This window comes from Nerophis ophidion, linkage group LG26 (genome assembly GCF_033978795.1).
Source record: "Nerophis ophidion isolate RoL-2023_Sa linkage group LG26, RoL_Noph_v1.0, whole genome shotgun sequence".
Classification (NCBI taxonomy): domain Eukaryota; kingdom Metazoa; phylum Chordata; class Actinopteri; order Syngnathiformes; family Syngnathidae; genus Nerophis; species Nerophis ophidion.
The window spans coordinates 32,884,587-32,897,568 of NC_084636.1; the positions used below are offsets into that span (position 1 = coordinate 32,884,587).

The 12,982-nt window shown below is 42.5% G+C and overlaps 1 protein-coding gene across 2 annotated transcripts in view; it reads right to left on the minus strand.

Annotated features, from left to right (window-relative positions):
• Positions 1 to 12,982, minus strand: part of LOC133543318 (TBC1 domain family member 23-like) — a 48,392-nt gene that overhangs the window by 25,789 nt on the left and 9,621 nt on the right. For both annotated transcript variants that reach the window (XM_061887820.1, XM_061887819.1), the window contains exons 4-12: positions 8,040 to 8,244; positions 7,836 to 7,959; positions 7,636 to 7,760; positions 7,519 to 7,565; positions 1,144 to 1,247; positions 953 to 1,075; positions 778 to 870; positions 549 to 719; positions 442 to 484 (exon numbers count right to left, since the gene is read on the minus strand). In XM_061887820.1, coding sequence (XP_061743804.1) covers positions 442 to 484; positions 549 to 719; positions 778 to 870; positions 953 to 1,075; positions 1,144 to 1,247; positions 7,519 to 7,565; positions 7,636 to 7,760; positions 7,836 to 7,959; positions 8,040 to 8,244 — 1,035 coding nt within the window. The remainder of the gene's footprint in view (positions 1 to 441; positions 485 to 548; positions 720 to 777; positions 871 to 952; positions 1,076 to 1,143; positions 1,248 to 7,518; positions 7,566 to 7,635; positions 7,761 to 7,835; positions 7,960 to 8,039; positions 8,245 to 12,982) is intronic.

Below are 12,982 nucleotides of genomic sequence, written 5' to 3' on the forward strand. Positions count from 1 at the left end.
CAAAATGAAATGTGTCAAGTCTATTTATTATCATTTTTATGATCATCGCTTATTTTTTCAAAAACCCCAAAATTTCTTAGATTTTCAACCAGAGGCACCGGCTGTTTACGACCCCCTTCCTTTAGAAAGAGCTGTTGCCATGTAATCAGGGAAAGACAAATAAAAGAGGAGGCGTACAATCTGTGTAGACACCAAGTACAGTGTCTACGCGTTTCTCCTCATTTGAGTTCAATCGAATTTTGTCTGTTTAATTCCTTGCTTCTTGTCTTGTTTAATAGATGTCATCAGCGTTTGAATCAGACAATATATATTATAGTTACTCCCTTTGGCCCCCAGTCAAATGTTCTTAGCACAATGTGGTCCCAAAGTCAAAAAGTTTGGACAGCCGTGCTCTAAAGGGTGGAAAGTCTACAAAAAGTATGCGTGGACACGCTCACTCACCCATGAAGCCCCCTTTGGCGATGCTGACGTATTCTTTGTTTTTCTGCAAGACAAAGCCTTCAGTCAGCTCGGTGGAAGTGGACTTCGCAGCCCGCTGAGTGACTCGCCTGCAGGAAGTGGGCCAGCACCATGTTCATGTACATGTCCTCCTCCTCCCGGCCGCTTCCCATGAAGCACAGGTGCTCTCCGCTGGCGACGGAGCCCGACTCCAGAGACTGCTTCTGGGCCTCCAGGAGAGACTTCACCGACAGGGCGAACTCTGATGGGTTCTGGAGCATCTGCGGAGACATGTGGGTGTGACGCAGCTCTTTGGTCTCTCAGGCAGAGAACACTCACAAGGTCCGAATCCAGGTGGAAGGCCGTGGACAGGTGCCCGGCGTTGTACTGCTCGGCCGGCCTGCAGTCCACCACAAAGAAGCGCACTCCGTCCTGGGGAGACAAGTCCAGTACGGGCACATGTTAGCTCGTGCCGTGTCAAAAAAGCTCAGGGCGTTGGGAGCTGAGGGGGAACCTGCTGCAGCTGGTTGGCCTGCAGGATTTCAGGGACAGACACGGGGAGGCACAGAGCCTGACTCAGGTCTATGTCCTCCTCTTTCAGAGCCACCAGGCTGCTCCCAAACAGGTTCTGGTTCATCTGCAAGGAGTGGAGAAGGGTCAGTCAGCATCAGTGCAGGCCAGCATCTCCAGAAAGAGGAATCCCACCTTCCTGAGCGACAGAGGGGTCTTGCTCTGGTAGTACTGGGCCAGAGAGAACAGATCCTCAATGTCTTCAGCTTCCAGCCGGGATGGAGACTCTTCCAGCATTTCTGCCAGCGAAATGACACACCACACCTCAAACCCAGTACAAGACATTTACGGACAATAAGCCGTCATTTTTTCCCCACGCTTTGAACCCTGCAGCTAATTTATGGGTCTTTTTCCTCCTACAACCTCCAAATAAAGAAATTAATTCAATAAATAAGAATAAAAAAATAAATATCAGTCAAAGAAGCACACCTCAAACCCAGTACAAGACGTTTACGGACAATAAGCCGACATTTTTTTCCCCACGCTTTGAACCCTGCAGCTAATTTATGGGTCTTTTTTCTCCTCAACCCCCCAAATAAAAAAATTAATTCAATAAATAAAAATATAAAATAAAAAATCTGTCAAAAAAGCACACCTTAAACCCATTATAAGACATTTACGGACAATAAGCCAAAACATTTTTCCCACGCTTTGCACCCTGCAGCTAATTTATAGTTTTTTTTTCCTCCTCTACCCCCCAAATGAAGAAATAATTCAATAAATAACAAAAAAAAATAAAAATTAGTCCAAGAAGTACACTTTTAACCAAGTACAAGACATTTACGGACAATAAGCCAACACATTTTTCCCACGCTTTGCACCCTGCAGCTAATTTATAGTTTTTTTTCCTCCTCTACCCCCCAAATAAAGAAATGAATTCACCAAATAAGAATTTTTTCAAAATCAGTCCAAGAAGTACACCTCAAACCCAGTACAAGAAGTTTACGGACAATAAGCTGACATTTTTTTCCCCACGCTTTTAACCCTGCAGCTAATTTATGGGTCTTTTTCCTCCTACAACCCCCAAATAAAGAAATTAATTCAATAAATAAGAATAAAAAAATAAATATCAGTCAAAGAAGCACACCTCACACCCAGTACAAGACATTTACGGACAATAAGCTGACATTTTTTCCCCATGCTTTGCACCCTGCAGCTAATTTATGGGTCTTTTTCCTCCTCCACCCCCCGAATGAAGAAAATAATTCAATAAATAAGAATAAAAAAATAAATATCGGTCAAAGATGCACATCTCACACCCAGTACAAGACATTTACGGACAATAAGCCGACATTTTTTCCCCACGCTTTGAACCCTGCAGCTAATTTATGGGTCTTTTTCCTCCTACAACCCCCAAATAAAGAAATAATTCAATAAATAACAAAAAAAATTAAAATTAGTCCAAGAAGTACACTTTTAACCCAGTACAAGACATTTACGGACAATAAACCAACATTTTTTCCCCACGCTTTGAACCCTGCAGCTAATTTATGGGTCTTTTTTCTCCTTAACCCCCCAAATAAAGAAATTAATTCAATAAATAAAAAAATGAAATAAAAAATCCATCAAAAAAGCACACCTTAAACCCATTATAAGGCATTTACGGACAATAAGCCAAAACATTTTTCCCACGCTTTGCACCCTGCAGCTAATTTATAGTTTTTTTTCCCCTCCTCTACCCCCCAAATAAAGAAATGAATTCACTAAATAAGATTTTTTTCAAAATCAGTCAAAGAAGTACACCTCAAACCCAGTACAAGACGTTTACGGACAATAAGCCGACATTTTTTTCCCCACGCTTTGAACCCTGCAGCTAATTTATGGGTCTTTTTCCTCCTCCACCCCCCAAATAAAGAAAATAATTCAATAAATAAGAATAAAAAAATAAATATCGGTCAAAGATGCACATCTCACACCCAGTACAAGACATTTACGGACAATAAGCCGAGATTTTTTTCCCAACGCTTTGAACCCTGCAGCTAATTTATGGGTCTTTTTCCTCCTACAACCCCCAAATAAAGAAATAATTCAATAAATAACAAAAAAAATTAAAATTAGTCCAAGAAGTACACTTTTAACCCAGTACAAGACATTTACGGACAATAAACCAACATTTTTTCCCCACGCTTTGAACCCTGCAGCTAATTTATGGGTCTTTTTTCTCCTCAACCCCCCAAATAAAGAAATTAATTCAATAAATAAAAAAATGAAATAAAAAATCTGTCAAAAAAGCACACCTTAAACCCATTATAAGGCATTTAAGGACAATAAGCCAAAACATTTTTCCCACGCTTTGCACCCTGCAGCTAATTTATGGGTCCTTTTCGTCCTACAACCCCCAAATAAAGAAATAATTCAATAAATAACAAACAAAAATTAAAATTAGTCCAAGAAGTACACTTTGAACCCAGTACAAGACATTTACGGACAATAAGCCAACATTTTTTCCCCACGCTTTGAACCCTGCAGCTAATTTATGGGTCTTTTTTCTCCTCAACCCCCCCAAATAAAGAAATTAATTCAATAAATAAAAAAATTAAATAAAAAATCTGTCAAAAAAGCACACCTTAAACCCATTATAAGGCATTTACGGACAATAAGCCAAAACATTTTTCCCACGCTTTGCACCCTGCAGCTAATTTATAGTTTTTTTTTCCTCCTCTACCCCCCAAATAAAGAAATGAATTCACTAAATAAGAATTTTTTCAAAATCAGTCAAAGAAGTACACCTCAAACCCAGTACAAGACGTTTACGGACAATAAGCCGACATTTTTTTCCCCACGCTTTGAACCCTGCAGCTAATTTATGGGTCTTTTTCCTCCTACAACCACCAAATAAAGAAATTAATTCAATAAATAAGAATAAAAAAATAAATATCAGTCAAAGAAGCACACCTCAAACCCACTACAAGACATTTACGGACAATAAGCCGACATTTTTTCCCCCACGCTTTGAACCCTGTAGCTAATTTATAGTTTTTTTTTCCTCCTCTACCCCCCAAATAAAGAAATGAATTCACTAAATAAGAATTTTTTCAAAATCAGTCCAAGAAGTACACCTCAAACCCAGTACAAGACGTTTACGGACAATAAGCCGACATTTTTTTCCCCACGCTTTGAACCCTGCAGCTAATTTATGGGTCTTTTTCCTCCTACAACCCCTAAATAAAGAAATTAATTCAATAAATAAGAATAAAAAAATAAATATCAGTCAAAGAAGCACACCTCAAACCCAGTACAAGACATTTACGGACAATAAGCTGACATTTTTTCCCCATGCTTTGAACCCTGCAGCTAATTTATGGATCTTTTTTCTCCTCCACCCCCCGAATAAAGAAATTAATTCAATAAATAAGAATAAAAAAATAAAAATCAGTCAAAGAAGCACATCTCACACCCAGTACAAGACATTTACGGACAATAAGCCGAGATTTTTTTCCCAACGCTTTGCACCCTGCAGCTAATTTATGGATCTTTTTTCTCCTCCACCCCCAAATTGGGGGTGGAGGAGAAATTGCTTTCGTTTTGCATAGTACAGTTTTAACTTGCACTTGCAGATGTAGCGACGAACTGTAGTTACTGACAGGCATTTTCCGAAGTGTTCATAAGCCCATGTGGTGATATCCTTTACACACCGACGTCGCTTGTTGATGCAGTACCGCCTGTGGGTTCGAATCATATCATGGCTTACGTGCAGTGATTTCTCCAGCTTCTCTGAACCTTTTGATGATATAACGGAGCGTAGATAGTGAAATCCCTAAATTCCTTGCAATAGCTGGCTGAGAAATGTTGTTCTTAAACAATTTGTTCAAGCATTTGTTGACAAAGCGGTGACCCTCGCCCCATCCTTGTTTGTGAATGACTGAGCATTTCACGGAAGCTGCTTTTATACCCAATCATGGCACCCACCTGTTCCCAATAAGCCTGTTCACCTGTGGGATGTTCCAAATAAGTGTTTGATGAGCATTCCTCAACTTTCTCAGTCTTTTTTGCCACTTGTGCCAGCCTTTTTGAAACATGTTGCAGGCATCAAATTCCAAATGAGCTAATATTTGCAAAAAATATCAAAGTTTTCCAGTTGGAACATTAAATATATTGTCTTTGCAGTCTATTGAAATTAATATAATTTTAAAAGGATTTGCAGATCACTGTATTCTGTTTTTATTTACCATTTACACAACGTGCCAACTTCACTGCTTTCGAGGTTTGTAGTATCCGTCACAACATGTAATATTAATACATTTCGCTCATTTCCCTTCAACAACAACAACAACAACAACACTACTAATCATGGCAGACTTGACGAGAGACACCAAAGACTAGTTTTGGGATTTGTATACCGTATTTTTCGGACTATAAGTCGGATTTTTTTAATAGTTTGGCCGAGGGTGCGACATGTACTCCGGAGCGTCTTATGTGTGAAATTATTAACACGTTACCGTAAAATATCAAATAATATTATTTATTTCATTCGCGGAAGAGACGAAGAAAATGTCAGCAATCGTCACACATACGTCAACCAATAAGAATTCGGCGGGGTAGGGTCATGGCAGAAGTGCATTGTGGGTCATGGAATGCTAACTGCTATATACTATATGTTACTGCCGTAGCTATTAAAATGGATAATTTCATCGTTGGCGGTAACTTATAAAAACTGAGGACTGAACAAAAATGGCACAGAAAAGGAAATCATGTACAGCAGATTACACAACATCAAATAATATTATTTATCTCATTCGCGGAAGAGATGAAGACAATGACAGCAATCGTCACACAAACGTCAACCAATAAGAATTCGGCAGGGGAGGGTCATGGCAAAAGTGCATTGTGGGTCACGGAATGGTAACTGCTATATGCTATATACTACTGCCGTAGCTATTAAAATGGATCATTTCATCGTTAGCGGTAACTTATAAAAACTGAGAAGGGCTCAACAAAAATGGCACCGAAAAGGAAATCATGTACTGCAGATTACAAACTGGACGTAGTGAAATATGCAGCAGAAAACGACAAGAGTTAGCGGCGCATACCTTTGGAGTTGGCAGAGTTGTTTAGAAACGACATCGAGGAAGAACATTTCATGGGATTTATCGATTAGGAGTGACAGATTGTTTGGTAAACATATAGCATGTTCTATATGTTATAGTTCAGGGGTGCCCACACTTTTTCTGCAGGCGAGCTACTTTTCAATTGACCAACTCGAGGGGATCTACCTCATTTATATATATCATTTATATTTATTTATTTATGAAAGAGACATTTTTGTAAACAAGTTAAATGTGTTTAATGATAATACAAGCATGTGTAACACATATAGATGTCTTTCTTTCACGAAGACAAGAATATAAGTTGGTGTATTACCTGATTCTGATGACTTGCATTGATTGGAATCAGACAGTAATGATGATAACGCCCACATTTTCAAATGGAGGAGAAAAAAAGTTGTCCTTTCTGTACAATACCACATGAAAGTGGTTGGTTTTTGGCATCTAATTATCCAGCTTCCATACACTTTACAAGAAAAACATTGGCGGCAAATTCCGTAGCTTGCTTGATTGACATTCACGGCACCCGAGGGTCTTGTGAGATGACGCTGGCTGCTGCCAGTTCATTATTATGAAAAAATGACAGAGAGGAGGGCGAGAAACACTTTTTATTTCAACAGACTTTCGCGCCGTCCCTTCCGTCAAAACTCTAAAGGCCGACTGCACATTTCCTATCTTCACAATAAAAGCCCTGCTTCATGCTGCCTGCGCTAACAAAATAAGAGTCCCGGAAAGCTGGCGTGCACAAGTGATGTGCACGCCAGCTTTCTGAAGGATCGCTTGTGCACGCCAGCTTTCCGAGACTCTGTATTTAGTTAGCGCAGGCAGCATGAAGCAGGGCTTTTATTGTGAAGATAGGAAATGTGCAGTCGGCCTTTAGAGTTTTGACGGAAGGTACGGCGCGAGAGTCTGTTGAAATAAAAAGTGTTTCTCGCCTTCCTCTCGGTCATATTTTCATAATAATGATCTTGCAGCAGCCGGCGTCATCTCACAAGACCCTCCGGCACCGTGAATGTCATTTAAGTGACGTCTTGGTGAAGATTGATGATCACTAATTTTTAGGTCTATTTTTTTTAAAAGCCTGGCTGGAGATCGACTGACACACCCCCCGCGGTCGACTGGTAGCTCGCGATCGACGTAATGGGCACCCCTGGTGTAGTTATTTGAATGACTCTAACCATATGTTACGTTAACATACCAGTCACCCTCTCTGGTGGTTATTTATGCCTCATATAACGTACCCTCACTATTCTTTATTTATTTTAAATTGCCTTTCAAATGTCTATTCTTGGTGTTGGATTTTATCAAATAAATTTCCCCCAAAAATTGGACTTATACTCAGTGCGACATATATATGTTTTTTTCCCTTCTTTATTATGCATTTTCGGCCGGTGCGACGTATACTCCGGAGCGATTTATAATCCAAAAAATACGGTAAGTACATAAGCATGAAATGAGAACTTACGGACGATGGCCTCCTTGCTGTCTGCTTCTTTGGCAAGGATGGTTTCTCTGAGGAAGAGCATCAGTTTAGCAACGTATGAGGATGATCAGGAAGGAGACGGGTCTCAGAAGAGCCTACTTGGCATTGACGAGGATGACGAGCATGAGGAAGAAGACAAGGAAAGGGTCAGCCTGCTGGAGGTAGGCGTCCCACAGGGCCTGCGTGACATCGGGTGGACAATGGCTGGAGAACAGGCTGCCCAGCTGTGCGGGAGAAAGAAGCAGGGACATTGTTAAAGACCGTTCAAGTGCCCGAAAGGCGCAGGAAGTCAAACGCACCCAGTGGATGGCGTAGGAGTCAGGGGTGATCTTTTTGGTGTCCAGGAAGGAGCAGAGTTCTGGCTCGTGGTACTGCAGGAGTAGTCTGTACAGGTGGAAGGGGTGGCCTTTGGGCACGCACTCCCTACAAAAAAAAAAGCGTTTTTTGTTTTTTTTTCTGCTTCAGTTTTGGCAGCGGGGAGGGCCGAGGCGCGGCCCGCTCACCGTGGAATGTGCTTGTTCATGACGGCGTAGAAGCAGTTGTACAGGTCGCTGCGCGGCAGCCCCAGACCCAGCAGCGGCTTGAGGAGGTGTGGCCAGCTCAGCTCCGAGGTGAAGCTGATGTTGCGAGACTTGCAGTAGAAGGTGATGACCGCCTCCACGTCCGACACCAGACCCGTCCTGTCCCCGTCGCACGCCTCCAGCTGGTCTGAACGTGGGCGGCGGACACACAGGAGACGTTAGACGAGGACATACATTGTACATACAAATACACATATACTCACATACACACCGTTATTCATACATACATGCATACATACATACACTCCCACATACATACACAAATACAGTACATACCTACATACTCAAAGTTTGTACATTCACTGTACAAACATACATATACACATACTGTACAGCAGGGGTGCCCATTACGTCGATCGCGATCGACTGGTCGATCTCGGAGGGTGTGTCAGTCGATCTCAAGCCAGGCATTAAAAAATAGACATAAAAATGAGCAATCATCAATCATACCAAGACTTCACTTTCGTCAGTTGTTTGACATTCTCGGCACCCGAGGATCTTGTGAGATGACGCTGACTGCTGCGAGCTCATATTTAAGAAAAAAATCCCTAACAGGGCGGACGCAGAGAAACACATTTTATTTCTAGAGACTCCGTACCTACTGTCAAAACTCTAAAGACCGACTGCACAGTTCCTGTCTTCACCATAAAAGACCTGTTTCATCCTGCCTGTGCTAACAAAATAAGAGTCTCAGAAAGCTAGCGTGCACAAGCTAGCAAGCTACGGAGTTTGATGCCAATGTATTTCTCCCCCGCCCTCAGCGGCCGCTTTCTCACTTGCTTGCCCACCCGCACACTCACTGACGTCACTCACCTGCTGCCAGACATTAAAGGGCCACACACATATGCTACTCTCATAACAAAGTGTTTAAAAACGAGTATGCAAGTTGGACAAATGAGATGCCAAATCCAACCACTTTCATGTGGTATTGGACAGAAAGGAGGACTTTTTTTTTTCCTCCATTCGAAAATGCGGACGTTATCAGCACCACTGTCTAAATCCAATCAATGCAAGTCATCAGAATCAGGTAATACACCAACTTATATTCTTGTCTTCATGAAAGAAAGTAATCTATGTGTGTTAAACATGCTTGTATTATCATTAAACACATTTAACTTGTTAACAAAAATGTCTCTTTCATAAATAAATAAATATAAATTATAAATAGGAATGAGGTAGATCTCCTCGACTTGGTCAATTGAAAAGTAGCTCGCCTGCAGAAAAAGTGTGAGCGCCCCTGCTGTACATATACATTCACTGTACACACATACATATACACGTACTGTACACAGACATTCACTATACAAACATACATATATACATACTGTACATATACATTCGATTCATAAACATACATATACACATATATGTACACATACATTCACTGTACAAACACATATATACACATACTGTAAACACATACATATAAACATACATGTACAAATATATTCACTGTACAAACATTAGGGGGTGTAACGGGACACAAAAATTTCGGTTCGGTACGTACCTCGGTTTAGAGGTCACGGTTCGGTTCATTTTCGGTACAGTAAGAATACAACCAAATATACATATTTTGGGTTATTTATTTACCAAATTTGTAAACAATGGCTTTATCCTTTTAACATTGGGAACACTATAATAATTCTGCCCACGTTAATCCTCATTAAACTGCCTCAAGTTGTTGCTTTGATTAAATAAATGGTAAAATGGTAAATGGGTTATACTTGTATAGCGCTTTTCTACCTTCAAGGTACTCAAAGCGCTTTGACACTATTTCCACATTCACCCCTACACACACACATTCACACACTGATGGCGGGAGCTGCCATGCAAGGCCCTAACCACGAACCATCAGGAGCAAGGGTGAAGTGTCTTGCTCAAGGACACAACAGGCGTGACGAGGTTAGTAGAAGGTGGGGATTGAACCAGGAACCCTCAGGTTGCTGGCACGGCCACTCTCCCAACTGCGCCACGCCGTCCCCAATAAAATGAAAAAACCTTTCTTCTACACATAAAAAGTGCAACATTAAACAGTTTCAAGTCAACTCATCATGCTTAATTTATTACAGCATTTGGGAAGCCTGTAGTTGACTTTTATTATGTAAATGTTATATTTTTGTTAAAATGTGATTGCAGGCACCCTGCCATTCAAAACTAGGCTGCTACATTACTGATTAATGTAACTATAGCTAAAAAATAGTACAATTGTAATAGGAGAGACTATTCATTCCTGATATCTATGGAGTTCATGTTATCCATCCATCATCTTCCGCTTATCCGAGGTCGGGTCGCGGGGGCAGCAGCCTAAGCAGGGAAACCCAGACTTCCCTCTCCCCAGCCACTTCGTCTAGCTCTTCCCGGGGGATCCCGAGGCGTTCCCAGGCCAGCCGGGAGACATAGTCTTCCCAACGTGTCCTGGGTCTTCCCCGTGGCCTCCTACCGGTTGGACGTGCCCTAAACACCTCCCTAGGGAGGCGTTCGGGTGGCATCCTGACCAGATGCCCGAACCACCTCATCTGGCTCCTCTCCATGTGAAGGAGCAGCGGCTTTACTTTGAGTTCCTCCCGGATGGCAGAGCTTCTCACCCTATCTCTAAGGGAGAGCCCCGCCACACGGTGGAGGAAACTCATTTCGGCCGCTTGTACCCGTGATCTTATCCTTTCGGTCATGACCCAAAGCTCATGACCATAGGTGAGGATGGGAACGTAGATCGACCAGTAAATTGAGAGCTTTGCTTTCCGGCTCAGCTCCTTCTTTACCACAACGGATCGATACAATGTCCGCATTACTGAAGACGCCGCACCGATCCGCCTGTCGATCTCACGATCCACTCTTCCCTCACTCGTGAACAAGACTCCTGGGTACTTGAACTCTTCCACTTGGGGCAGGGTCTTCTCCCCAACCCGGAGATGGCATTTTCACCCTTTTCTGGGACTCGGACTTGGAGGTGCTGATTCTCATTCCGGTCGCTTCACACTCGGCTGCGAACCGATCCAGCGAGAGCTGAAGATCCCGGCCAGATGAAGACATCAGGACCACATCATCTGCAAAGTTCATGTGAAATAACAGACAGACAGGGCTTTGCTGCCCCTAACACACACACACACACACGCACACGCACGCACGCACACACACACAGCAAAATGAGCTAACGTAACGCTAAAAGATAATTAGCCTTCACCTCAAGCCAGAACTATGAGAGAGCTGAACTGCAGTTTAAGTTTCTAGAATGTCAACGGGCTCATAGTGATGTTTGTAATAGTTGTGACTGGGAAGTGTTTTTTATAATTTGGGGAGTGTACGATGTCCGCTGCTAAAAGCACATATCTGCTTCGACAACGAAGCATTTACAACATGCGTTCGGAATACGCACTGCTGATTGGCTTTGTATGTAACCAATCAGATGGTTGTGTGGGCGGGACAATGCCAGGTGTTCACTGCTCGGACAGAGGCAGAAAGCAGAGCAGCTTGTTAAAACTTCAGTTCACAAACGCGTTCGACACACCCTCGTACCGAACCGAAACCCCCGTACCGAAACGGTTCAATACAAATACACGTACCGTTACACCCCTAACAAAAATACATACACACTTACTGTACACATATATTCACTGTACAAACATACATATATACATACTGTACATATACATTTGCTTCATAAACATACATATACACATATATGTACACATACATTCACTGTAAAAACACACATATACACATACTGTACACATTCACTGTACACACATACATATTTACATACTGTACATATACATTCGCTTCATAAACATACATATACACATATATGTACACATACATTCACTGTAAAAACACACATATACACATACTGTACACATTCACTGTACACACATACATATTTACATACTGTACATATACATTCGCTTCATAAACATACATATACACATATATGTACACATACATTCACTGTACAAACATACATATATACATACTGTACATAAACATTCGCTGTACAAACATACATATACACATATATGTTAGGGGTGTAACGGTAAACAAACATTTCGGTTCGGTACGTACCTCGGTTTAGAGGTCACGGTTCGGTTCATTTTCGGTACGGTAAGAAAACAACAAAATATAAATTTTTTGGTTATTTATTTACCAAATTTGTAAACAATGGCTTTATCCTTGCCGGCAATGCAAGGATAAAGTCCATGGTTCTCGCCCGGAAAAGGGAGGAATGCCATCTCCGGGTTGGGGAGGAGACCCTGCCCCAAGTGGAGGAGTTCAAGTACCTAGGAGTCTTGTTCACGAGTGGGGGAAGAGTGGATCGTGAGATCGACAGGCGGATCGGTGCGGCGTCTTCAGTAATGCGGACGTTGTACCGATCCGTTGTGGTGAAGAAGGAGCTGAGCCGGAAGGCAAAGCTCTCAATTTACCGGTCGATCTACGTTCCCATCCTCACCTATGGTCATGAGCTTTGGGTCATGACCGAAAGGATAAGATCACGGGTACAAGCGGACGAAATGAGTTTCCTCCGCCGTGTGGTGGGTCTCTCCCTTAGAGATAGGGTGAGAAGCTCTGCCATCCGGGAGGAACTCAAAGTAAAGCCGCTGCTCCTCCACATCGAGAGGAGCCAGATGAGGTGGTTCGGGCATCTGGTCAGGATGCCACCCGAACGCCTCCCTAGGGAGGTGTTTAGGGCACGTCCAACCGGTAGGAGGCCACGGGGAAGACCCAGGACACGTTGGGAAGACTATGTCTCCCGGCTGGCCTGGGAACGCCTCGGGATCCCCCGGGAAGAGCTAGACGAAGTGGCTGGGGAGAGGGAAGTCTGGGTTTCCCTGCTTAGGTTGTTGCCCCCGCGACCCGACCTCGGATAAGCGGAA